General features: G+C 57.4%; 1 protein-coding gene across 1 annotated transcript in view; it reads right to left on the bottom strand.

Moving 5' to 3' along the window:
• The window catches only part of Pxdn (peroxidasin), a 58,732-nt gene that overhangs the window by 14,353 nt on the left and 16,967 nt on the right, over positions 1–27,412 (bottom strand). Inside the window, 13 exon segments of the mRNA XM_070014687.1 lie at positions 1,518–1,674; positions 4,306–4,418; positions 5,249–5,407; positions 6,549–6,665; positions 9,264–9,536; positions 12,635–12,804; positions 13,977–14,094; positions 14,240–14,409; positions 16,231–16,302; positions 16,619–16,690; positions 19,501–19,572; positions 24,275–24,346; positions 25,106–25,177. Of these exon segments, the coding sequence (XP_069870788.1) occupies positions 1,518–1,674; positions 4,306–4,418; positions 5,249–5,407; positions 6,549–6,665; positions 9,264–9,536; positions 12,635–12,804; positions 13,977–14,094; positions 14,240–14,409; positions 16,231–16,302; positions 16,619–16,690; positions 19,501–19,572; positions 24,275–24,346; positions 25,106–25,177 (1,637 nt within the window).

The raw sequence follows: 27,412 nt of genomic DNA, 5'->3' as shown, positions 1-27,412 counted from the left end.
AGACATCCCCCCTCCCCCCGTACCTGACAGACAGGCCCCCCCCTCCTACGTACCTGACAGACAGCTCCCCTCCCCCCGTGTACCTGACAGACAGCTCCCCTCCCCCTCCTATGTTAATTGACAGGTCCCCTCCCCCCTGTGTACCTGACAGACAGGCCCCTCTTCTGTGTACCTGACAGACAGGCCCCTCCTATGTATCTGACAGGCCCCTCCCCCTCCTATGTACCTGAGAGACAGGACCCCTCCCCCCTGTGTACCTGACAGACAGCCCCCCTCCCCCCTGTGTACCTGACAGACAGGCCCCTCCCCCTCCTATGTACCTGACAGACAGGCCCCTCCCCCCTGTGTACCTGACAGGCCCCTCCCCCCTATGTACCTGACAGACAGCCCCCCTCCCCCATGTGTACCTGACAGGGGCTAGGGGCTTCTCTCTCCCATTTCACACCCCTTGGGCTCACAGACCCATCTGCTCCCAAACATAACCCCAACCCTGGTCTTCTCCTCTCATGAGCAAGACGTGCCGAGAACAGGCCAGAAGCATGAGACAAGGAGGCAGGAGGGAGGGGCAGACACAGAGAGATCTTGGTGTCCCGGGCTGCAGACCAGCGTGGCGCTAGCTGCCATCGCAAGAGTACCGGACCAGACACGTCCAGCCAGGAGACAGACACTGGGGCAGGCCAATGTTTTCAGTGGCAGGGACAAATGGTGCCCACAGCCACACAATGGATCTGAAAGGTTGGAAGAGAACTGGGGGCCCCTGCATCAGGGCAGGGGATCCGAAGAAAGGCCTTAAGCCCTGACCACTGCTGAGTGACCCGCCTCGAATCACACTGAACCTGACCTGCAAGACCTGGTGCCAACAGAGGCCCCTCCACACGCCCCGTCCCGCACCCTCCACACGCCCTGTCCCGCGCCCTCCACACGCCCTGCACCCTCCACACGCCCCGCCCCGCACCCTCCACACGCCCCGTCCCGCGCCCTGCACGCACGCCCGTCCCGTGCCCTCCACACACGCCCGCCCCGCACCCTCCACACGCCCCGCACCCGCCACGCGCGCCCGCCCCGCACCCGCCACGCGCGCCCTTCCCGCACCCTCCACACGCCTCATCCCGCGCCCTCCACGCACGCCCTTCCCGCACACTCCACGCGCGCCTGTCCTGCACCTTCCACGCGCGCCCGCCCCGCACCCTCCACATGCGCCCGCCCCGCACCCTCCACACGTGCCCGCCCCGCACCCTCCACACGCCTCATCCCGCACCCTCCACGCACGCCCTTCCCGCACCCTCCACACGCCTCATCCCGCGCCCTCCACGCACGCCCTTCCCGCGCCCTCCACGCGCGCCTGTCCCGCACCCTCCACGCGCGCCCGCCCCGCACCCTCCACGCGCGCCCCATCCCGCACCCTCCACACGCGCCCGTCCCGCACCCTCCATGCGCGCCCGCCCCGCACCCTCCACGCACGCCCCATCCCGCGCCCTCCACGCGCGCCCGTCCCGCACCGCCGACACCCATCTTACCACTCACACTCAGCACCATGCTGACCGAGGCGTAACCGATCGAGTTCCGGGCCACACACTCATAGCGACCAGAATCTGCCGTTCCGACATCATTGATTGTCAAGAAGCCTTCGGGGCTGATGTGAAATTTCCCACTCTCTGTCACCTGAACCCCATCCTGGAAGGGAACAGTAAAGCAGTATCACAGTCGGACTCGGAGACGGACGCTGCCCTCAGAGTCTGATGGCCCGTGTTAAAGTAGACTGCAAGTGGAAACAGCACCAAGGCCCATCCAGCCTGAAAAGGAAGGAGGCCGATTCCAGCCTCCCCAAACGCTGCACACAAGGAGCTCTTCACACGCAGATGCTCGGCTGAGGACAGAGTTCTATGTAAAAGGTGAGTCTCAGGAGTGAGTGTGTGCAGGGGCAGAGCGTGCAGAAAGCTCCCGTGGGCTGGGGCTACCGCAAGGCGTCCCGGGGGCAGGCGAAGGACCGACACCCCTGCCAGGTGACCATGAGTGTGGAGAGGACCGAGCAGGAGGAGACCTGGGCCTTCGATCCTCGCCTGTGGGACCTGTGACCCCCCGCCCCCTGCCTCGTGCCGGGCGGTGAGCTCTACCGGGACCTCTCAGCTTGGCTGAGCAGGAGAAAATGAGATAAAGGAAGAACTAACGCTCTCGCCCGTGAAAACGGGTCTACGGGATTTTTGCTTGGCTGCTGGAAAGTGCTCTCATGAATAGGTATCTTCAGGGCACGTTTGATCCCTGCATACATGAAGTGTCCTGCATACATGAAGTGTGGTTGTTTTTTCTGAGCAATGTCTGAAGAGGACCAGGGAGGCGGTGGTGAGCACGCGTGTGTGTGGAGGGGAGGGGGTGGTGAGCACGCGCGTGTGTGGAGGGGAGGGGGTGGTGAGCACATGTGTGTGGAGGGGAGGGGGTGGTGAGCACATGTGTGTGTGTGGAGGGGAGGGGGTGGTGAGCACGCGTGTGTGGGGGGGAGGGGGTGGTGAGCACATGTGTGTGTGTGGAGGGGGTGGTGAGCACGTGTGTGTGTGGAGGGGAGGGGGTGGTGAGCATGCGTGTGTGTGGAGGGGAGGGGGTGGTGAGCACGTGTGTGTGGAGGGGAGGGGGTGGTGAGCATGCGTGTGTGTGTGGAGGGGAGGGGGTGGTGAGCACGTGTGCGTGTGTGGAGGGGGTGGTGAGCACGTGTGTGTGTGGAGGGGAGGGGGTGGTGAGCACGTGCGTGTGTGGAGGGGAGGGGGTGGTGAGCACGCGTGTGTGTGTGTGGAGGGGAGGGGGTGGTGAGCACGCGCGTGTGTGGAGGGGAGGGGGTGGTGAGCATGCGTGTGTGGGGGGAGGGGGTGGTGAGCACGCGTGTGTGTGGGGAGGGGGTGGTGAGCACGCGTGTGTGTGGAGGGGAGGGGGTGGTGAGCACGTGCATGTGTGGAGGGGAGGGGGTGGTGAGCACGTGTGTGTGGAGGGGAGGGGGTGGTGAGCACGCGTGTGTGGAGGGGAGGGGGTGGTGAGCACGCGTGTGTGGAGGGGAGGGGGTGGTGAGCACGCGTGTGTGTGGAGGGGAGGGGGTGGTGAGCACGCGTGTGTGTGGAGGGGAGGGGGTGGTGAGCACGTGTGTGTGTGTGGAGGGGAGGGGGTGGTGAGCACGCGTGTGTGTGGGGGGAGGGGGTGGTGAGCACGCGTGTGTGTGGAGGGGAGGGGGTGGTGAGCACGCGTGTGTGTGGAGGGGAGGGGGTGGTGAGCACGTGCATGTGTGGAGGGGAGGGGGTGGTGAGCACGCGTGTGTGGAGGGGAGGGGGTGGTGAGCACGCGTGTGTGTGGAGGGGAGGGGGTGGTGAGCACGTGTGTGTGGAGGGGAGGGGGTGGTGAGCACGTGTGTGTGGAGGGGAGGGGGTGGTGAGCACGCGTGTGTGGAGGGGAGGGGGTGGTGAGCACGCGTGTGTGTGGAGGGGAGGGGGTGGTGAGCACGCGTGTGTGTGGAGGGGAGGGGGTGGTGAGCACGCGTGTGTGTGGAGGGGAGGGGGTGGTGAGCATGTGCGTGTGGGGGGGAGGGGGTGGTGAGCACGTGTGTGTGGAGGGGAGGGGGTGGTGAGCACGTGTGTGTGGGGGGGAGGGGGTGGTGAGCACGTGTGTGTGTGTGGGGAGGGGGTGGTGAGCATGCGTGTGTGGGGAGGGGGTGGTGAGCACGTGTGTGGGGAGGGGAGGGGGTGGTGAGCACGTGCGTGTGTGTGTGGGGAGGGGGTGGTGAGCACGCGTGTGTGGGGGGAGGGGGTGGTGAGCACGCGTGTGTGGGGGGAGGGGGTGGTGAGCACGTGTGTGTGGAGGGGAGGGGGTGGTGAGCACGTGCGTGTGTGGGGAGGGGAGGGGGTGGTGAGCACGTGCGTGTGTGTGTGGGGAGGGGGTGGTGAGCACGCGTGTGTGGGGAGGGGGTGGTGAGCACGCGTGTGTGGGGAGGGGGTGGTGAGCACGCGTGTGTGTGGAGGGGAGGGGGTGGTGAGCATGCGTGTGTGTGGAGGGGAGGGGGTGGTGAGCATGCGTGTGTGGGGAGGGGGTGGTGAGCACGCATGTGTGTGGAGGGGAGGGGGTGGTGAGCACGCGTGTGTGGGGAGGGGGTGGTGAGCACGCGTGTGCGTGTGTGGAGGGGAGGGGGTGGTGAGCACGCGTGTGTGGGGAGGGGGTGGTGAGCACGCGTGTGCGTGTGTGGGGAGGGGGTGGTGAGCACGCGTGTGCGTGTGTGGAGGGGAAGGGGTGGTGAGCACGCGTGTGTGTGCAGCGGAGGTGGCCCCTCCTTACCTTGTTCCAGGTAATGACCGGCTCAGGCTCCCCTTGTGAGCTGCACGGGAGCTGGACATTGCTGCCCACTTCGACAGTCATGTCCCTGGGAATGCTGGCAAACACCGGGGTGACTGGAAGGCAAGATAGTCATCAGCGCCGCTAGTGACACCCCAAAAGCTCAGAGAGCAGAGCTTGTGCACTGGGGCGGAGCCGGGGCCTCCGCAAAGGGACTTTCCTGCCTCCCGGCAGCCTGTGCCCACGTCGAGGCCCACAGGGACAAGAGCAGACCTGTTGCCCTGTGCCAGCCTCGAATCCCCTCCTGCCCTGGGCTCCAACACCAGCAGCATCAAGGGACAAGGCTGAGGCGCGCTCGGCCGGGGGCTGCGGGAGCCTGGGGGCCGGCAGCGGCAGCAGGATGGCCAGCCGTGGCCCGTCGTCGAGGGGACACAGCTCCAGGGAGCAGGGGGCCTCAGGCCGCTTCAGGAATCGCTTCCGGGGCAGGTTACATCCCAGACAAGGGAGGACAGGGACAGGCTGGTAAACCCGCCACGGAGCCTCACCTGGGGTTCCGAGGGCCCGCCCACCCGCCACGCCTCCAGCACCACACTCAGGGCCTGCCGGCCAAGACACCCTAACTTCCCGGGGGACGGGGGCTCAGGCAGGGGAGACTCAGAGAGGCAAAGGCCCACAGGAGGCACACACCGCTGCGCTGAGCAGCCGACCTACGGGGCCACTAGGAACGCCTTGGCAAGTGAGCCTCAGTTACCAGGAGAAAAGCGACGGGCCTGATCTAACAAGCCGGCCTCCTGGGGCTCTGTGCGTCTCCGTCACAGGATAAACACAGGTAAAGCGCTGACCAGCGCCTGGAGACCCCTTGGGAACACAAGTGCAGGCATGACTCCATCGCTAGAGTGCCGTCCCAGCAGGACACCAGACCTGAGCAACCCGAGCCAGCGCCTACCTCTGGGCTGCACGAGCAGGTGGGCCACGACCTTCTGAGAGCCGATGATGTTGACCGCCTGGCACTCGTACTGGCCCTGGTCGTGGGGGGCGACCCCGGAGATCCGGAGCGTGCCGGAGGACAGCACCAGATGCCGTCTGTCCACCGAGAGCGGGCTCCCTAGGGGACACGGGACACATGAAACAGGGCCACCTGGGCGCAACAGGGACACCTGTAAACCAGACACAGGCAGCGGGCGCTGGAGAGAGAAGGGCGCTGGCATCCAGGGACCACACTACTTCCAAGGATGGAGACACCCTACAGTCTGAGCTTTGTGTATCAGGATGCCAACCAATGACCGCTCCTCGGCCACCCAAACAGATGCCCCTAAGGGGCCATGAAGATTCCCCATCAGCTGACGTGGGAGGGGTGAACCCGTGCCCAGTGACTCCCAGAGGGAGACAACAGACACTAAGCTGACGAAGGCCAGGACGGGGTAGGCACTCCAGCTTCCAAGGTGCTGGGGGCAAGCTGGGGCTGGAGCTGAGCTGGGGCTGGAGCTGAGCTGGGGCTGGAGCTGAGCTGGGGCTGGACCGGAGCTGGGGCTGGAGCTGAGCTGGGGCTGGAGCTGAGCTGGGGCTGGAGCTGAGCTGGGGCTGGAGCTGAGCTGGGGCTGGACCTGAGCTGGAGCTGGAGCTGAGCTGGGCTGGACCTGAGCTGGAGCTGGAGCTGAGCTGGTGCTGGAGCTGAGCTGGGGCTGGAGCTGAGCTGGGGCTGGACCTGAGCTGGAGCTGGAGCTGAGCTGGGGCTGGACCTGAGCTGGAGCTGGAGCTGAGCTGGGGCTGGACCTGAGCTGGAGCTGGAGCTGAGCTGGGGCTGGAGCTGAGCTGGGCTGGACTGGAGCTGGGGCTGGACCGGAGCTGGGGCTGGACCTGAGCTGGGGCTGGAGCTGAGCTGGGCTGGACCGGAGCTGGGGCTGGACCTGAGCTGGGGCTGGAGCTGAGCTGAGCTAGAGCAGAGCTGGGGCTGGACCTGAGCTGGGGCTGGAGCTGAGCTGGGCTGGACCGGAGCTGGGGCTGGACCGGAGCTGGGGCTGGAGCCGAGCTGAGCTAGAGCAGAGCTGGGGCTGGAGCCGAGCTGGGCTGCTCCCTCCTGGAAGCCAGTGCCCCACGCTGCGTTTGGCCCTCATCTGAGTGTACTTCCTACAGCCTCTGAAGGGGTGGACGCCGCAGGCACTCGGGTGGAAGGTCGGCCTGTTCCTTGTTTGTTTCCCGTAGGAGCCGCAGTGAAGGAGCCAGCAAGGCCGGAGTCCGCAGCTTACCGCCTTTGGTCCAGGCGATGACGGGCTGGGGATGTCCCTTCGCCTCACACTGGAAGTCAACGGTCTGACCCTCCGTCACCACCCTGTTCTCTGGCGTCACAGTAAACCGAGGAAGCGCTGTGTGAAAACATTCCACTTAGGAACAGCATGAGGTAAAACTGCCACACAAGCAACAGGACACGAGTGCTTGACACCTACAAGCAACTCAGAAAAAAAAAGGGGGAAGGGGGCTGCAAGTATGCCAAGAATGGTATTTCCCTGTCACCACGCAAACGCTCACGTGCACAGCTGGAGACAATGGACCGAGACGGTGGTGGAGGTAACACAGACAGACACCACCCCATCCGCAGTAACAGGTGCGAATATCAACGTGTCAGCTGGTGTCTACAGGGACAGATGTCATCACTACTGCACAAGCCACACAAGAGGCCAGCCTGGAGGCCATCTAGTTAAACGCAACAAGTACAAAAAGGTCAGTTCACTGCGTGGCTACATGGCTGGTGAGAAGGAAAGTGTGCAGACAGATGCCCTCCAGCGGCTGTGTGGGAAGGGGCGGCCTCCCACACTGACGCTCTACTCTGCATCGCCGGACAGACTAAACACACGGCTCAGTGAGAAACTGTCCTAGAGTCACCGAAAGGTACACTAAGCAATACAGAAAAACACCGCAAAGATTTAAAAATAAAACCTGTTAGAACTCTGGGTCTAAACCTCACCCAAGAACTCGCCCAGAGCTACGGGCACAATGCACATTCAGTTCCCACCCCAAGACCTCAGGCACACTCACAGCCATCTCCATCATGTACACCCTGACACACAACCACCACAACCTCAGACTGCACTCACAGCCGTCTCCATCATGTACACCCTGACACAACCACCACAACCTCAGGGTACACTCACAGCCGTCTCCATCATGTACACCCTGACACACAACCACCACCTCAGACTGCACTCACAGCCGTCTCCATCATGTACACCCTGACACACAACCACCACAACCTCAGACTGCACTCACAGCCGTCTCCATCATGTACACCCTGACACAACCACCACGACCTCAGGGTGCACTCACAGCCGTCTCCATCATGTACACCCTGACACACAACCACCACCTCAGACTGCACTCACAGCCGTCTCCATCATGTACACCCTGACACACAACCACCGTGACCTCAGGATACACTCACAGCCATCTTTATCATGTACACCCTGACACACAACCACCACCTCAGACTGCACTCACAGCCGTCTCCATCATGTACACCCTGACACAACCACCACAACCTCAGGATACACTCACAGCCGTCTCCATCATGTACACCCTGACACACAACCACCACCTCAGACTGCACTCACAGCCGTCTCCATCATGTACACCCTGAAACACAACCACCACAACCTCAGGATACACTCACAGCCGTCTTTATCATGTACACCCTGACACAACCACCGTGACCTCAGGATACACTCACAGCCGTCTCCATCATGTACACCCTGACACAACCACTACGACCTCAGGATACACTCACAGCCGTCTCCATCATGTACACCCTGACACACAACCACCACAACCTCAGGATACACTCACAGCCGTCTCCATCATGTACACCCTGACACACAACCACCGTGACCTCAGGATACACTCACAGCCGTCTCCATCATGTACACCCTGACACACAACCACCACGACCTCAGGATACACTCACAGCCGTCTCCATCATGTACACCCTGACACAACCACCGTGACCTCAGGATACACTCACAGCCGTCTCCATCATGTACACCCTGACACACAACCACCACGACCTCAGGATACACTCACAGCCGTCTCCATCATGTACACCCTGACACAACCACCACAACCTCAGGATACACTCACAGCTGTCTCCATCGTGTACACCCTGACACACAACCACCGTGACCTCAGGATACACTCACAGCCGTCTCCATCATGTACACCCTGACACAACCACCACAACCTCAGGATACACTCACAGCCGTCTCCATCATGTACACCCTGACACAACCACCACAACCTCAGACTGCACTCACAGCCGTCTCCATCATGTACACCCTGACACACAACCACCACGACCTCAGGATACACTCACAGCCGTCTCCATCATGTACACCCTGACACAACCACCACAACCTCAGGATACACTCACAGCCATCTCCATCATGTACACCCTGACACACAACCACCACGACCTCAGGATACACTCACAGCCGTCTCTATCATGTACACCCTGACACACAACCACCACGACCTCAGGATACACTCACAGCCGTCTCCATCATGTACACCCTGACACACAACCACCGTGACCTCAGGATACACTCACAGCCGTCTCCATCATGTACACCCTGACACAACCACCATGATCACAGGATATACTCACAGCCGTCTCCATCATGTACACCCTGACACACAACCACCACAACCTCAGGGTGCCCTCACAGCTCTGCTCAGGGTTGAATGGCTGTCAGTTCAGGGATATATGTGCAGACTCTCACGCACACTAGGAGCCTAGTGCTCTGGACTCCATCGCCTAGCACCAGGCTCATCTTCCAGACAAACTTGATCAGAGCGTGCGTCATCAACTATCAGGAAGGGGGTGCTAGGGGCAAAAAGTAGCCCACTGAGGAGAGCCGGGAGTGGACGCGGGACACGGGGCCAGCCTGGCGTCGGGCCGCCGCGCGGGGACTCACCCTGCACGATGATGAGGGCCGTGGCGTGGATGCTCTCAGCCCCGTTGGAGGCAAAGCAGGTGTACTCCCCGCTGTCGTCCTGTGCGACCTTCTGGATGTACAGGCCTCCGGAGGAGGTGATGTTCACCCGCGGGTCGGCCGGCAACGCGGACCGGTCACCCCTGGTCCAGGTGATCTGCGGCTGAGGGTGGCCGGTGGCACTACATTCCAGGGTGACACTCTCGCCCACCAGCACCTCTGTGTTCTGAGGCTGGATTACAAAAGCCAGCCGGGCTGTCACAAACAGAAACTCCCAGTTACTCCTCCGGCTTCACAGGCTCTGAGCGTTATTTTCTGTACTCAGGCTACTTTCACTCCGCATTCCTCCAAACTGAGCAGAGCAACCATAATTTAATTCCGTGCATTTCTAAATTTTCACTCCATTTTTAAAGGAAAGGAACATGTAAACGGTAAACACGATTCACATACTCAGCAGCCTGTGAGAAGTGTGGGCCAAAAGTAAGCAGAGACTCTAAGAACCTTATTTGTTTTCATACGTATGTCAGTTCTGTTAACCCTTGACAGCTGCGCCTTGTGGCACACAACGCGGTCTGTTAGGCAGACAGGGACGGGACTGAGTGGAGAAGACAGACAGAAGACAGACTTTGCTGCATCTTTTTATACCTGACGATGTTTAAGTTGTATTATTCAAGTATCTAAATATTTATTAAAAATACAGACGCAGGGGCTGGGAAGGTGGCTCAGTGGTAGAGCGCTTGCCTTGCATGCCTGAGGCCCTGGGTTCGATTCCTCAGCACCACATAAGCAAAAAGAAAAAAGCCGGAAGTGGCGCTGTGGCTCAAGTGGTAGAGCACTAGCCTTGAGCTGAAGAGCTGAGGGACAGCACCCAGGCCCAGAGTTCAGGCCCACGACTGGACCCAAAAAAAAAAAATACAGATCCAACATTTCATTTAGTGTCATCATTTTTACCAGACCGACAGTCTAGATTCTCTGAAGCCGAGTTACTCAGAGAGGAACACAGCCAAAGTGAACTCTGCAGAATCTGGTCTTTAATTTTGACTTGAAGGAACCTTAGGACCCAGAGGAGATAAGCTCAGAAGCCCCCCACAAGGGGCCCGATTGAAAACTGCAGCGGGGGCCCAACACTGACATCACACCTGCACCCCTGCCGTTACTGAGGAAAAGAACTGGAGAGCAGGCTGACCGCCGGCCTGAGGTAATGGGGAGAAATTCTCATGATGCAGCACCCACCAGAGGCCACCAGCACGGCGTGACTGCCTCCGCCCTCACCCCAACACACACCCACCCAAGAGACAGCAGACCAGGGCCAAGTTAGAAAATAATAACTCATTCTGCAGATTAAAAAACACGCAAACCCTCAAATAGTACACTAGCCAAGTGAGACAAGAGAGAAAAATAAAGACTGGACTGACACTGGAGTTCAGTAATTTCACAATACCTTGAAAGTTTTCTAAGACAGCTACTGAAACTTCCAAAACGGGTAGGAATTGGAAGACGAAAAACGAATAATTTTAATTATTTCAATGACCAAAAGTTTAATTCTGCAAATTAAAAACAGGCTTGCGTGTACCTGATGGAATGTGGGTGTCGGTCAGCTGGGTTTCCAGGTCCTATCTGCCTGGACTCTGGGCAAGCCCTCCGGAGCAGGTCACAGGCCAGCTGTTCCCAGTACAACCCAGCAGTTCATCACAGTACTTCATTCATCCACTACACTGCCTGTGTCCCCAACTGCCAGGGGCCATAAAGCATTGTTATTCTAATTTCTAACAGTCAACACATAAATGTAGAAAATGTAACTCCAGGAAAAGGAAGCAGAAGGTTTTTCCTTTTTGTTTTCTTTGTGTCTTGTCTGTTCATTTATCTGTCTTTGGAAGGGTCAGGGGCACAGAAATGGAGGGACAGAAGTATGCAACAATGCTACTCAAGGGACACTGCTGAAAATGAACTACACAACCTGTGGGTGGGAACGGGAGGGAAAACCTGGGAGAGAGCGAGGGAAAGGGTGACACTGCCCAGAACCACTTGTGTAACTAACCGCTCTGTATATCTCCTTCTAATAACGAAGAAATAAAAATTAAATAAAAAGCATCAACGTTTACAATGCCAAAATAAAATATGAAAGCTCTGCCTAAGGAGCCAGCCAGGCAGAGCAGGGAGGGCCAGGGCTGGCTGTCGGGGTGGGGTGTGACACGCACCCTCATCTGACTCAGGGCTGACTCTGCTTTGGGGGACACCAGGGCGGCCACGCCGACACCCCAAAGTTATTTAAACAAGACTGTGGGCCTCATGGGAAATAAAACATTCAGACCAAAGGGAGTAAAATGTGGAGCTCTGAGGCTCAAGTCCCCCTCTGGGAAGCCACGCCCTGCTGGTGATAAACAATGTCCTGCCTGGGGGGGAGGGGGAGGGACACACACACACACACACACACACACACACACACACACACACACACACACACACACACACACACACACACACACACACACACACACACACACACACACACACACACACACACACACACACACACACACACTGCTGTCCTCAGCACATCCCAAACTCTGTGGATCAGTTCGTCCTAGGAGAAATGCACAATGCCTCTGTCCAAGGCCAGCTTTGCCTCTGTAGGCGCCGAGGCACAGGCTCTCTGCCAGAGGGACACGGCAAGCAGTACACATCCGATTCCTTCCGAATAAAGCTGACGGCTGGATATTCTGACTGGCTAAAAAGTAGTCGTGGTGTCTAGGCCGGATGCACGGGGAGGCACAGGCCAGTGGTAAGAAGCCAGGGACCCAAATGCAAGTCCAGGCCCACTGCCCTCAGCCTGAACATGAAATCCCAGGAAGCAAGAGCCTGTGTAGGAAGGGGAGGCAGGCAAGAAGCCGGGCTGCGGCGGCAGAGCCCGGGCTGGCCGGGGGGAGGGGGGGGGTGGGGGGGGGACCTCAAGCCCAGCTGGGACCAGACATGCCCGAGGCCACAGCTGGACAGCCGGGACTCAGACAAACGAGTTTAAAACTTAAGCGCCAACGTTTTAAACATGGCAGTTTTAAGTTTTAAACAATCAACACTACTGCCTTTTCCTAAGTTACGTCAGCCCTTGGCAAAACCTCAAAGTCAAGGACACCAAGGGGCCGTGGCTGCGTGGATGCCCTGAGTGGGGGCCTGGCCAGGTCTGGCCGCATTCCCCAGCCCGCCTCCTGGGTCCCCAGACCCACGCTGTGGACCGGAGTGACACTGTGACTTCACCACCACCTCAGGAACAGCGCTGGCACAGTGGGGCTGTGTCACCTTGAGACTGCACCGAGTTACGGTGTGAGAAAAGCAGGAAGGGGAAGCCAAACACGTACCTGGAGACCCGGAGTACCTGAGGGTCACCTGCTGCGTCTTTGCCTCCCCGGCCACGTTCTTCGCCATGCACTGGTAAACGCCCTGGTCGGCCTCCTGTGCGTTCTCGATCATCAGGGTCCCGTCATCCAGCAGGTTTAGGCGTGAGTCTGTCTCCATGCTCAGCTCATTGCTACAGACACAGAGACCCGGCGTGTGCCAAGGTTGGCGGCACAAGGACATGCCGCTTTCACCCTGAGCCAGTCCTGGTTCTACACAGACCCAGAGCTCGGAATGCAGTGGCCGGGCCGGAGCCGAGGGCAAGGGGAGCTGTCTTCCTCCTCGCTGCCTGAGGATTGGTGTGCACCCCCAGACACCCCCAGAGCACCCCCAGAGCATCACCAGACACCCCCAGATCATCCCCAGAGCATCCCCAGACACCCCCAGAGCATCCCCAGACACCCCCAGAGCATCCCTAGACACCCCCAGACACCCCCAGAGCATCCCCAGACACCCCCAGAGCATCCCCAGACACCCCCAGGGCATCCCCAGACACCCCAAGTGCATCCCCAGACACCCCCAGACACCCCCAGAGCATCCCCAGACACCCCCAGAGCATCCCCAGACACCCCCAGAGCATCCCCAGACACCCCCAGAGCAGCTCCTAGGCAGCTGCCCTGTTACTTAACCCACACATCTACTTTCATTATGCCCATGTCCAGTCTACCTAAACGCTTCTTTTCACCCCTGGGGCCGCTGCTAGTAATACCAGGGCTTGAACCCAGGGCTTCCCTAGTGTCATTATTTGGCTTTGTAGCTGGCACTCTACCACGTGAGCGGCAGCTTCACTCTAGCCTTTTGTCAGCGAATTGGAGATACAAGTCTCTTGGATTTGTCTGCTCCTGCTGACTCCAAACCTCAATCTCAGATCTCAGCCTCCCAAATAGCTCAGATGATAGGTGTGAACCACTGGAACCGGCTACCTAAACGCTTCACGTAAACATGGTGCTGATTCCCAGGGGGAAAATAAACAGCAAAGAGAAAACTCAAAACGCTTTATTTCCACAAGTTATAGAAAGTGGTAAACATTTTTATGTGTTACCAAAATCAGGAGCTCTCTAGAAACTGCCTGTATTCTTTAGGCAGGATCAGTGTGCCTAGGGACATGCGCCTGGAGTCTGCTCAGGTCAGGGGGTCTCCCAGGCAGCTGTCACGTGGAAGACAAGCTGTGCGACCCTTTTCTCCTTCCTACCTCTCTGCCTGGGCAGAGAACACGGCAGTGTGAGCACCAGCAGCTCGATGCTCACGGGCCATTCATGGACTTGGACATGGTGCCCGGCCCAGCTCTGGCCCAGCCCCACTCACTTGTTGCGAAGCCAGATGATCTCGGGCTTGGGGTTGCCCTCGGCCTTGCAGGTGAAGTACGCAGTGGTCCCCGAGGTGACATCCACATCCTGGGGCTCTGATGTTATCCGGGGCCTCTCTGTGCCCAACAACCAAAGGGAAGCATGGCCTCAGCCCGGCTGAACACAGTGGAGGGCGCAGAGCGGACGCCAGCATGGGTTGGGGGCGCAGCGCCCTCCTCAGCACCGTCCCGGGGCCCGCCCGCCGCCCCAGGGCCCGCTCACCGCAGTTCAACTCCTCCGGTGTGATGGTGGCCACGGAACGCCCCTGGATGCGTCTCGGGTACTCGCAGGTGGCCGCGGCCTGCGTGCTCCCCGACTGGGCGTAGGTCTTCAGGAGATCGGCCAGCCACAGGATCTCACAGTCGCAGTGAAGTGCGTTCGAGTCTAGCCGCCTACAGAGAGAAGCAGCAGCAGCTTTGGGCACCGGAATTATGGTGGGGGGGGGGGGTTGTCAATTCATCCTGGACCCATGCCTTCCGGGCATGGGTCCACAGCCCTGGACCCCACTGGGGCCCAGCATGAGACAAGGTGGGTGTGAGGGTTCCCTCTGTGGCCAGGTGCCCTGGAGAAGACCTGCCCTTGTCCCAAACACCCACAGAACAGGCCCGGCCCTGCTGCAGGGGTCAGCATCGTCTGACAAAAGGCCGGCTCCAGGCAGACTCAGCGTCCAGGCACGAGCAGAACCACAGCCCATGCTGGAGTGTCAAGGCCATAAAGGTCAGCACAGGGATGAAGACAAGTCGAGGAAGGCACTGAGCTGGGAATGTGGCTCAGGAGCAGAGAGCCTGGTATGCGTGGGGCCCTGGGTTCAATTCCTCAGTGCCACATCATCAAAACTAAGGGGGGAGGGCATCAGGTATGACAGCTGGCGTTCCATTCTGTCACTGGCACGCCGGGGGCCCGGCAGCGGGGAGCCAGGGTGCGCTGAGCTGTAGTCACCCTGTGACTAAACCGAGCAAGGTAAAGCTGCGGGCAGCCCGCTCCATCCCCACCCCGGGCAAGCCCATTATCTTCTTCCTCCGACATGGAAGGTCCAGTCCACCTTCCCACCGAGAAGGTGGGCCTCAGTGGAACTGATGGTGTCCAAAAAAATAAACCGTAAGTAGTTTTGACAGTCTACATCCTCACTGAAAAGATAAACCCAACCAAGCGACGGGGCTGATGGCTCTGGCTGCCTCCTGAGTCTAGTTTATCACAGACACCCAATATTCCAGAGACACCTAACTGGAAAAAAAAGTGCCGTTGGGACCATGAAACGTGACAGGGATGCCAAATCACCCTCTCCCAGCTGGACGAAAATGTGACTGCTATTGTAAGGGTTACTCAGTGGGAAATGGCTGCTGCAGTCTGCTTGGAATAGAAGATTCTTTTCATGCCGGATTTTATTCTCTCTACTCAAATGTGTATTTCAGAACTAAAATGGTAATGGGAGGAATTCCAGCACATTTTAAACGTCACAGCCACCTCTGAGTCCTGCCTGCTGTGCTGTGCTGGGCTGTGCTGGGCTGGACAGCGGGACATGGGGCTCTGATTCCTTCCCGGCGCTTTCCATAGTGCTCTCTGAGGGCTGGGGAACGAGAAGTGATCGGGAAGAGAAGCGATCGTGACGTCTATATTACACTATCTCCCTGAAAAAGCAAGACAGACGCCCTGTGATACAGGGTTGCTCCTGGGAGCCAGCCAGTCCTCCCATGGGCCAGGCCGGCTGTGGCAAAGCCCCCTCCTCCCACAGAGCAGCCAGGAGGGGTGGGCAGAGCCCCCCACAGAGCGGCCAGGAGGGGTGGGCAGAGCCCCCCACAGAGCGGCCAGGAGGGGTGGGCAGAGCCCCAAACACAGAGCCACCAGGAGGGGTGGGCAGAGCCCCAAACACAGAGACACCAGGAGGGGTGGGCAGAGCCCCAAACACAGAGACACCAGGAGGGGCGGGCAGAGCCCCCCACAGAGCGGCCAGGAGGGGTGGGCAGAGCCCCAAACACAGAGACACCAGGAGGGGCGGGCAGAGCCCCCCACAGAGCAGCCAGGAGGGGTGGGCAGAGCCCCAAACACAGAGACACCAGGAGGGGCGGGCAGAGCCCCCCACACACAGAGACACCAGGAGGGGTGGGCAGAGCCCCACACACAGAGACACCAGGAGGGGCGGGCAGAGCCCCCCACAGAACAGCCAGGAGGGGCGGGCAGAGCCCCAAACACAGAGCCACCAGGGTCTTACTTACAGCCGTTTCATGGAGTCCAGGTGGTTAAAGGTCCCCTGTACAAGATGTGTGATCCGGTTGTTATGTAAAAACCTGTTCCAAGACAAAAACACAACAGGCCACTCTTAGAAAACACTTTCCAGACTCAAGGACACAAGGACACGTAAACAGTCCCACGCCCAGCATTTTTTCAAGGCCTCTGTGAGTCAGAGTTAATACAAATGAACATTTTGAAAGTAAGGCTCTTCCCCCTAGAAATAACTAGGACTTTTTTCCTGTTTAGTCTTAGGCCAAGCCCCACCGCGGACGGTTGGGCTAGGGGAGTTGTGCACAAAGCAAAGGCTGGTACTTCATCGATGGGCAGCGTGGGCAGGACCCCCTCACAAAATGCCAAGGAAGACGGACTCACAGCCTCTCCAGCTTCGGTAAGCGCTGAAACGACTCTGGGTCCACAGTTTCTATCTGGTTAAAATGTAGGTATCTAGGAGTTTAAAAGAGACACATCATGTAAGCAGTGTGATGGTTTCTCAAGTCTGCATGCTCTGCTTTAAAACCTTCCCTGACCCTGGAAATCTCTACATTCCCTATTCCTGAGCACAAGACAAGCGAAAGCCCTTCAGGAAGATGGGACACAACCGAAGACGTCACAGCACGGGAGCTTCAGGTTCACAGAGACCCCGCATCCAGCAGCCAGCAGAGGCCCAACCTGACACACTCACCTCTGAAACACTCAGGACCTCAAAAGGACAACGCCAACACAATCGTGAAGTCAGCATCTATATCCGTCTTACAACACCTGTGCTTTGCTCTTCTGCTGGCTTGCGGGAGCCCGAACCTTAATGCAGCCCTATGCGATCTGTCAGGCCTATCACTAGGCTCAGCAGAGGCAAAAGACAGCGTGCCCTATGGGGCCTGGCATCCTCCCATGTCCCCATTACGTCCCACAACTCATGCATCTTTGGTGTAACTCAACTCTTCTAATTCTACAGCTTCTCCCTTTCAGAACACAGGGATGCTTTCCTCAAGGCCATGCCTCCTGGGGGCGTGGGCAGACGCCCCACTCAAGAGGGTCTTCCAGAGGGTGGTCCCCGAGATAAGGAAATGTTCCTTCCTCCACAAGCGCTGTGACCAAACCACCAGCAGAGCCGACACCCAGCAGTACCAGGCTCTGTGCACAACTCAAGCGAGAGTGTCCAAGACAGGCTCAGTCACCACTTGGACTGGCTCTGAAATGATTAAAGGTCCCAAACTCAAGCTCCTTCCCCTGGGCAGGGCTCGTCGGTCCCTCAGGGCCACCGCCAGCAGGCCAGCAGCCACCAGTGGGTTTGGCACAGCGCCTCCCTGACTTGGGGTGTCTGCACCCACCATCTTCTACTTGAGAAAACAAAGCAAGTCAAGCAGAAAGAGGAAGGCACGGAGGCCACTGATCTCCCAGGACATCTGACCTGAAGATCTCGAAGTGGGTAAGACCACGCAGAAACCCTCAGTTTCCATCCCCAGAATCTGGGTCTGTGCCAGGCATATGGGGACAGATAACACATGGCCCTCAAGGTCCCTGGCCTCAGTGGCTCAGACGCAGACACCATCAGGGAGCGGCCAGGAAAGCCGAGAGCCGGGCTGGAAGAATGAGCTGAGGCCGGCAGAGGAAAGCAGGGGCGCTGACGTCTGTCTCTAAGGTGGCAGCTCAGGACTGTACGGTGAGCCTGGCAGGCAGGAGGAGCCAGCGGGGCCTGAAGCTCCTGCCTGAAGAAGCATAGGTCTTGGGTATCCACTCCCCGGACAGCTCAGCAAAGCTCCGCAGGAGCAGGAGCTGCCAGGCCCCAGCTGCGGCAGCAGCCAGGCCCCAGCTGCTGCGGAGATGCTCAGAGGCCCCGTGGACCCAGCATGGCTTCACAGACCCCACCCTCTACTTCAGGGCCTTGTGCTGTGCTGCCCACCTTCCCCTGCGGGAGGCAAGGACGCAGACTAGAACACCAGCGTTTGCAAGGAGGCGGGTAAGGAGCAGACAAGGATGCGGGAAAGGATGCACATCTAGATGGAAGGCTGCAGAGACGCTCTGTGCCGGGACAGGCCGAGACTGACAAACGTCAGGGACTGCAGGTGCGCCTCCCACGTGCTGTTGGTGGCCTGCTTTTGTCCCCTAAATGCACTGCAGGACTCTTTAAACGGAGCAGAGAGCCGGCTCCAGACTGGGACTCTCCAGCTGCTGTCCCATGGCAGCGTCTGCCTCCTGGAGCAAACGGCCCATCGCCACCGGCCCACACCACTCACTGAGCCACGCGGCCCCTCTTCCGCCCACTTGTCCCACCTGTGTCCCTCCACTGGACTTGCAGCCTGGCTGAGAATGGCCCCCAGGCACCAGAACCTTGCTGACACAAGAGCCGTTTCTCCACAAAGCCTCCCCGTGTGTGCAGTCCTCTAGATAGTTCCATGGGTCTCTGCCGTGGCGTGAAGCTTGCTTCTGTCTGAGACAGTTCTACAGTAACTGCAAATTCTCACGCATGCTCAGTCACTACCCAGCAAGCAGAGCGGAAGCTAAGCACTTGGACACGTAAATATGTGTTGAGCACAGGCTCACAGTGTGCGTCCTGGGCGCGGGCACCGGGGTGGGCCTGGGACTGGGCTGGCCCCTCTCCTGACTGCTGTACCCAGACTCAGAGCAGAAGGCTGACTTCCTCCTGCACAGAACCCCACAGGTCTCTCCTCAGGTGTGAGGAAGGCTGTCAGGAAACCCACAGAAGACCTTTACGCTTTTAACAGAACTTTGTATTTAAACAAAAAACACGCTGACTTCATAGAGAAGAACGACGTCAGATGCACAGGCGCAGGCACAGCATTTAGCCACACACATTTACTGCACCGGGGGGGGGGGGGGGGGGGGGCTGTGTTTTCCCCAGAGGCGAAGAACTGAAACTCTGAGTGCGGAGTGAGCAGCCCAGTCTCTCACCCACGGAGACCCAGGGGCCCTGGCCACGCCCAGACTCGATCATCCTTGCATGTCTGTCTCATGCACCGTGACAACCACACTGTTTCTGTGGGGCAGACATGGGGTGATCCTCCTGCTCCTGGGCTGGTGTATGCGAGGCCCAGGGTCTGGGGCACAGAGGACACAGCTTCCCTGCTACTCGGTGACGCTGGGCCCAGTGCCAGGTCAGACATGCCACGCGTCCTCCCTACCCCGGGCGGCTCCGACATGCACCATGCAAAGAGCAGGCCTGGCCCACCTCTCCCTGCGGAGGCGGAGGGCAGGCGACACCCAAGAGCTGAGGCACGGCGGGAAGGGGCACTTACAGTTGCTCTAGAGAGGTAAGTCCCTTAAACGCTTGCCTGTCAATTGACTGGATTTCATTCTTGTACAAATAGCTGCAAGAAGAAACATGGAGGGTGTTAGCGCACACAGGAGAGGCCGCGGCTCCCATGGAGAAAAAAATCTGTTGACACAATTGGCGACTGCATTAGGGGGCAAACAACACATCGGGCTGAGCACAGTGCTGCTCACAAACCTCCCCTCTCTGCCTGCACCGTAAGTCGGGCAAAAGCGGCCGGTCCAACCTAGGTGACCGACAGTGCCGCTGCCAGGTACACACAGACTGGCCCGCCGTGGCTGGCAAGCTCCCTGGACACGTTTGCTTCCAACCCTGGAGAAAATAAAACCATCTCCCCACATCCACCGTAAGACGCTGCTGCCGAGCCAGCACAGCCTCGAATTAACTCAGAAACAGGACCAGGCTGTGGCTTGGGTGGTAGAACACCAGCCTAGCAAGCTCCAGGCCCTGAGTTAACCAAAAAAGAAAAAAAAAAAATCCAGAAATAATTAGCAGGACAGACAACAGAGAGTCTGAAATGCCTTGAATTGCTCCCACTGGCACCTCACACAACAGAAGCAGCGAGGCCTCAGGAGGAACATGCCAGGGCCAGGCACCAGTGCTCACGCCTATAATCCCAGCTACTCAGGAGGCTGAGATCTGAGGATCATGGTTCAAAGCCAGCTTGGGCAGGAAACACCAGGAGACTCTTAAAGAAGCTACTCAAGGGCTGGGAAGGTGGCTCAGTGGTAGAGTGCTTGCCTTGCATGCCTGAGGCCCTGGGTTCGATTCCTCAGCACCACATAAGCAAAGAGAAAAAAGCAAGAAGTGGCGCTGTGGCTCAAGTGGTAGAGCGCTAGCCTTGAGCTGAAGAGCTGAGGGACAGTGCCCAGGCCCAGAGTTCAAGGCCCTACGACTGGACCAAATAAAAAAAAGCCAGAAGTGGCGCTGTGGCTCAAGTGGTAGGGTGCTCACCTTAGGCCAAAGAAGCCCCAGGACCCGCAAAAAATCAAAAACAAACAAAGAAGAGTAACATGTCAGGGCCAAGTATGGATGGCTGAGTTCCCCCCTTCCAGAACAGAAAGGCATCGTGGCTCATGCCTGTAGTGCAATTATTCAGAATGCAGAGGCGGGGGGTTCAGTCTGAGGTGTGCCCAGGCCAGAATGAGATCATATCTGAAAAACAAACTAGCAGCGCAAGGACGGAGATAGGCCCAAGTAAGAGTGATTGTGCAGCCAGGATAAGGCCCTGAGTTGTTTGAAAAAAGAGAGAGAGAGAGAAAGCCACATGTCCCACTAGGTCTGCTTTTGTCTAACCTGCGAACTACAAGCAGACTTACATTACTAAGTGGGTGAAGTTGTCAGAACAAGACCAATACTTTATGGCTGCAGGAGATGCCTTTTCCAAGGCCTCGGTAGGCTGTTCTTGGAACACAACCTCCCTCATGGCCCCTGGGAAGTTTCTGGTGCCTCTGTGCTGCATGGACAACCGAGCAGCCTGGTCCTGTGCAGAGAAAGCTCCAGAGTCCTGCACAAACCTAGCATGCAAGTGAAGAGACACCATGGACAACCGAGCAGCCTGGTCCTGTGCAGAGAAAGCGCCAGAGTCCTGCACAAACCTAGCATACAAGTGAAGAGACACCGCAAAGCTCCCTAGCTCCAGAAGGAACACGGGTAGGTGTGGCTGGGGGCCAGGGGCTCATGCCTGTAATCCTAACTAGATCTGAAGATCCAGGCTCAAAGCCTGGTCAGAGCAAAAAGTCCATGAGACTCTCCAAAATTATCAAAGAGCCACAAGTGGAGCTATAGCTCAAATAGGAGAGCACCAGCTTTGAGCAAAAAGACCAGGACAGCACCTAGGCACACATACATACATGCACCCATGTGCACGCACATGCACGCACACACGTGCACACACACACACATGCACACAGAGGTGGGTGTATGAGCTGAACTTTGCTGCACAGCTGATCCCTGTGGCACTGGGGCTGGTAACAGGTTTCCACCTTGATACAGAGGACCTGCCTCACTCTTCGTGGGACCCACCGGGCCTTCTCTCACAGGAGGAAGACCTGGCAGTGGATCCACGCTTTCCTGCACTGCCACGTCATCAGGCACTGCGCCACCTGGTGGCGTGTCCATGCGGCTACTCTCCTGAGTGAGCAGCACTGTCTCAGCCCTGTCCAGGGCAAAGCATGAGCTCTGGTGCAGTCCTGAACTCTGGCTGCGGGCCGGTTTCCCTCCCTGCCCCGGCTCGGGCCCGTTCTCCCCGCTGGCTCTAGGCCTTCCCTATGTTCCCACCTCCTCCCTCTGTAATTGCTGGCAACATGAAGGAGCTAGGAGCCCTACTACGCATGGCCAGGTACAGCCCACCTGTGATCAACGGCCAGGCCCCTCACGAAGCCAGGAGGGGCCTTCAATTCTCCTTCTGCTTGCTATGTGACTCTGGAGCCTTGGTTTCGTCCATAAATGGACAGGTGCTGGTAATGCAGTTAGTGAGTACAGAGCTTCTAGGATATGGCATTACTGCTCACGCCTCCCTGGGCCCCGTGGCTCCACAGGCCTGAGCCATCCAGCCGAGTCTGAGCTCACTTCCTGAAGCAAAGCGCAGCACCGAGGAGACCCACACGCCCTTCTAAAAAGGGAGTAATAGCTGGGCATGGTGGCTCACGCCTGTAATCCTAGCTACTCAGGAGGCTGAGATCTGAGGATCACGGTTCAAAGCCAGCCTGGGCAAGAAAATCTGTGAAACTCTTATCTCCAGTAAACCACCAGAAAACCGGAAGTGGCGCTGTGGCTCAAGTGGTAGAGCCCTAGCCCTGAGCTGAAGAGCTGAGGGACAATGCCCAGGCCCAGAGTTCAAGCCCCACGACCAACAAAAAAAAAAGGGGGGTGGGGAGTAATAGAATACTTTGGAAGAATATGTAAACAAGTAAATCCAATACAGATGCGTTTTTCTTCAGACATTGGTGGTGGGATGCTTGTTTATCACAGGCTGAGCTCTGGGTTCTACCCCCAGCACTACAAAATTTAAAAATAAAACAGTAAGTAAAAAAGTAGTCCTACTTCATAATAATAGTGATGCTACAATAGGGAGTTATAATGACTTGTAACTCCCTTTGTCGCAGAGTTGAATCTTGCCTACAAGTTCAGTGGCAATAATTCTATCGTCAGGATATAGGAATTCAAGGGAAGGCCACTGAGGGTTCCATGAAAGACAGACTGCTGACTTCCAGGAACGTAACTTTGGCACTGACCTGGCATGTAGGGCTGAAATGATGATACACTGCAGCAAGTCACTGAACATTTAACATACTCTACAATGACTGTGCAAGGGTATGCAGCCAAGGACCCCAAGGACTGGGAGAAGAAATCAGGCCCTGCATGTGGCGGGCCGCTCTGCCCTGGGCACTAGCCCGCCTCCCACACCTCCTTTACCAACACCTCCACCCCACCCAGCGGCCCATGCCACAGACTCCACCTGGGAGGGAAAGAAGAGGCCTGAGCACCCATGCTTAAGGGTGCTAGGTCGTACTTAAGTGAGATTGTGAGGAACAGCACCCCACACTGCCTAATGCTGAGCTTGTCTTCATACCCTCCATCTGATGTAAAACCAAGAACAAAAAGTAGGGTTAAAAGTACAAGTACACACACACACACACACACACACACACGCACACGTGCGCACATACACACACGCACACACACACATACACACGCACCCCACGGGCTTAGCTGTCAGCTAACTGTGCTGATTTTCCAGGAAATGAGAGCTCCCTTTCAGAGCTGGCATGGTAATTAAAAATAACAGCAACCTAAGGCTAAAAACTCAAAGGAGATCCTTCCTGTCCCTCATTGGAAAAATTACTAATATACATACAGCATTAAAATATCAGCTTTCTATTCCAAAGACAGGAAAGGGACTTGACACATATGTTTCATTAAGGAAAGTACATTGTTTATACCAGTTAGAGATAGTCCTGTAATTGGGAACCACTGACACCTAATACCAAAACAGATTCCAAATACACATCCACACAACCTAACTGCTTTTAAACTCAGCCTGTAGTTGTAGCTGAGTTACAGCACTCACAGAGTAACTGATGCAAACCCTTAATTAAAATGGCTCACTTTGGAACACTAGTCTTAAAAGGAAGAACAATTTGCTGAAACCAAGTAGAAGGACTTCTAACCTATCCAGACCCAGGATGCTACCCAGGCAAGACCAGCGTTTCCCTCTGCAGAAGGTGGCCAGCCTGCACGGCAGGGCACAGAGCAGCACACCCACAGGCGACGGCTGTAGACTTCGGCAAGCAAGTTTTAAACGATAGTTGTGGCAGATCAATTTTTAAAAGCTAAGTTAAAACTTCCCTAGATAAAAGTAAGAGGCAAACCTATTAGGGGAAGATGAGAACCTTAGCAGGAGTTAGTGAGATTCCACCCCAGCTACAAAAACAATGGCATCTAGCGGCAAAGGTTCATTCGCTGGGCGTGTGTGAGGCCGCCGTCCCCCACCCCCAACCAGGCCGCCCAACTTGTGCACTGTGTGCTGACTCCATTTCAGCCTGGGTCTTATACCACCGGCAACTCATTTAAAACTGAATCCCGCCACCATTTCACTCACCTGGAAAGAAGCCCCTTGGGCGGATGTACTATTCACAGACCTTCATTCATAAGGAGCAGACCGTGAGGTTACATTTAAACATTCTAAACACAGACAACACAGGCATGCAAGTTAAAAGAACTGGCCACTGACTTACAGATATTTTAAATTTTCCAAGTCTTCAAACGCCCCACTGGGTATCCTCTTGATCTGATTATTGTTCAGAAGCCTACAAAAGAAAATTCCAACAGAAGTTAACAGAGCAAAGAGACAAGGCCAAATCTACTTGCATCTGCTGAAGAAACACCTTGTGGTGCTGGGAAAGGATGGAGGCCCAGACCCAGCAAGACGGTAATGCCAACTCCAGGAGCCGCGTGGCTTCCACCGACACCACACCTTTCCCCTTCATATCCAGGCGAGAACTAAATCCCCTGCGAGACTAAAGGGTGGGCATCACTCCTGCCACGCCCACTGACCACTTCGGCTGGTTGTGGCCAGTAGGAAGCCACCATGGCGGCACAGGTGACCTGAGAGGCGTCCAGCCCTGCCCTCCCGGGGACTCAGAGGACCCTCTCTCCTCAGCCCAGCCAGGCGTCCGAGGCAGCTCTGTTGCTAGGTGGGCCCAACCAGCTCCCCAGGAGGTCCAAGACCTAGGGCATAATTCAGAGGCTTGAGAACCTTGTCTCAACGGGATGGAGCTCAAGCTAACCCTCAACATGGAAGAGGCCAAGGCAAGAAGCAACCCAGCCCTGCCAGCACAGGATGTATGAATGTGTTTACCTATGAGAGTCAGGGACTCCACACAGGCGTCAGACTCAGCGCCACCCCAGCTTCCGATATCACAGTCCATCTCCACCTCCACCTCCCCCCCCCCGGCCCTCCCACCGAGGAGAAGTGGGTAATGAGCAGAGCGCGGGTGCTACCTGCAGGTGATGCTCACTGTTCATTTGTTTTCTGCCTAGGTCATCAGCCAAACGCTTCAACTTACAGTGTATTCAGCTTCTGCAGCTGCCGGAACGCCCCAGGTTGGATCTCTCTGATTCTGTTAAACCGAAGGTCCCTGTGAACAAACGGGGCATGGTTGGCACAGGAGAGTAGCTCACGGCCGTGGCCACTCCCGTCCTTCCCACACAGCCACTTTCCAAACGGATTAAATTGCTCAAGTTGCTCTTGGCCGTCTAATCTTGTTGAGCCCAGTCAATGTTTGGGACAATGCCCACAGTAAGGGAATTTGTTTAGACAGTCAGGATGGGAGATGAGATTGCATTAACTACCTACGCATGCCATCACTGGCAGAAATTCCAGGACAACTCACTTGGGTAATTCTGCACAAGGCAACCCTGCTGTGCAACCAAGAGTGCAAAGCCTTCGCCGAGGCCAGGAATTCCATCAGCCAGGACTTGGCTGATCACCAGGTGCCTGCCCACGGCACGTCTCCAGGAAGGCTGCCCCAAAGCACAAAGCCAACTCAGCATGTGCGTCAGGAGGAAGAGGCTTTGTCCCCGACAGGTATGCTTACACATGCACGGCTAAAACGGTCATTTGTTTTTTTCAGGAGCCAGGTGAGACCTCTGCCATCATCTTCTGAGCTCCTTCTCATCTATCTTCCCAAGGATCATTTAGTAACTGTCGGTGGCTCCCAGCACGGGGCCTAGCTAGCTTTTGGTTCAGCACAACCTATTTCAAAACACTTTTGTTTAACACTGGAAAATCAACTGTTTAACTTTAGAGACAGCAAATGAAACTGGTCCTTTCTGGCCCAAGTTCTGTGTTTGGGGTCAGGGTCTCCAGGGAAGGAAAGAGGAAGGCCAAGAGCCTTTCCTCCCCACCCCCCACAGCTCCACCTCGGTCGGACGTCCATACTAGCCTTGGCCTGGATGTGCCACTGTAGCCCCGACAAGTCACACGAGTGGGGCTTTGATTTACATCCACATCCAGAGCGCCACAGAGAGTCCACATGGAGACAGGCTGAGCATCCCAGTCACGGAAGGGAGGTGCCAGCCATGGGGGGGAGGACACAAAAGAGTCCAAGTCCACCGAGAGGCCGGCAGCCCGCAGGCCAAGGCCCAGAAGGCCAGGAGGGACGTCTTCAACTAGGCAGGGAGCGCTGACCACTGCCACCATGCCACAGCCGGGCCTGGGCCACCACACAAGGAAGGGAACAAGCAGAAAGCACCACGTGCCACGGAGTGACACCACTGCCAGACACCACTCCACACGAACTCCAAAGCACAGAACAGCATTCTCCTTTCGGCTTTTTTGAACCACTTAAAAATGTGAAATGTTGGGGCTGGGAAGGTGGCTCAGTGGTAGAGCGCTTGCCTTGCATGCTTGAGGCCCTGGGTTCGATTCCTCAGCACCACATAAGCAGAAAAAGAAAGCTGGAAGTGGCGCTGTGGCTCAAGTGGTAGAGCGCTAGCCTTGAGCTGAAGAGCTGAGGGACAGTGCCCAGGCCCAGCGTTCAGGCCCACAACCGGACTCCCCCCCCAAAAAATGTGAAATGTAAGCCAGGCACCGGTGGCTCACACCTGTCATCCTCCCTACTCAGGAGGCTGAGACCTGAGGATCGCAGTTTGAAGCCAGCGGGGACCCAGCCAGAGGCCCTCCGACCCCGCAGCTCTGGCTCACCCTTCTCCCTGCCAGTCCAGCCCTGCTTTTATGGCGGGAGCAGAGTGTTTTAGGCCTCCTGCAGACGCACCAATCCATGCAAAGCACCCCCTGTGCTTTGTGAATAAACAACAACAAGCGGCTTCATGCACACTGTTTCCCTGGAAACAAAACCCAAAACTGCTTTTCACAGATGTTGCAAACTACCATCACTGTTGTCCAGACAGACACTGGCCAGACCACGTACCCCCTGGCTTCTGCCCCAGGAAGCTCCCCCCCTCCCCCCGTGTGCCATGCCCAAGCATGCCAGCAGTCACGTGACCAGAGGGCCAGAGTCCCATGCGCCTCTTCTAAGCAAACAGGGAGCCCCCAAAATCCAACCGCACAGATGAGCATGAAATCCACCATTCCCCAACAAGGGAGAACACATGAGCAGAGGATTTCCTCCTAATCGGAGACCTCCAAGAAAGCCCTGGGCGCTTCCCAGCAGGGCCAGGCCATCCCAGGAGATGGGAAATGGGGCTCTTGCGTGTGCTAAAAGGGTTGTGTAAGTCTTCCTGTTATGGGAAACAAGATGCAGGTGCAGAGTGCACCGTCCTCCTAACTGAGAAAGCAGACGCGGGCAGGGCCTGTGGCTTCCACTCACCTCCCAGGCCAAGGCCACGCCGCCCGCCTCAGATCCCAGAGA

The sequence above is a fragment of the Dipodomys merriami genome, unplaced genomic scaffold, assembly GCF_024711535.1.
Source record: "Dipodomys merriami isolate MVZ:Mamm:240054 unplaced genomic scaffold, mDipMer1.0.p SCAF_99, whole genome shotgun sequence".
Classification (NCBI taxonomy): domain Eukaryota; kingdom Metazoa; phylum Chordata; class Mammalia; order Rodentia; family Heteromyidae; genus Dipodomys; species Dipodomys merriami.
Note: the sequence above shows the minus strand (reverse complement) of the source record. Positions and strands in the feature narration are given on the sequence as shown.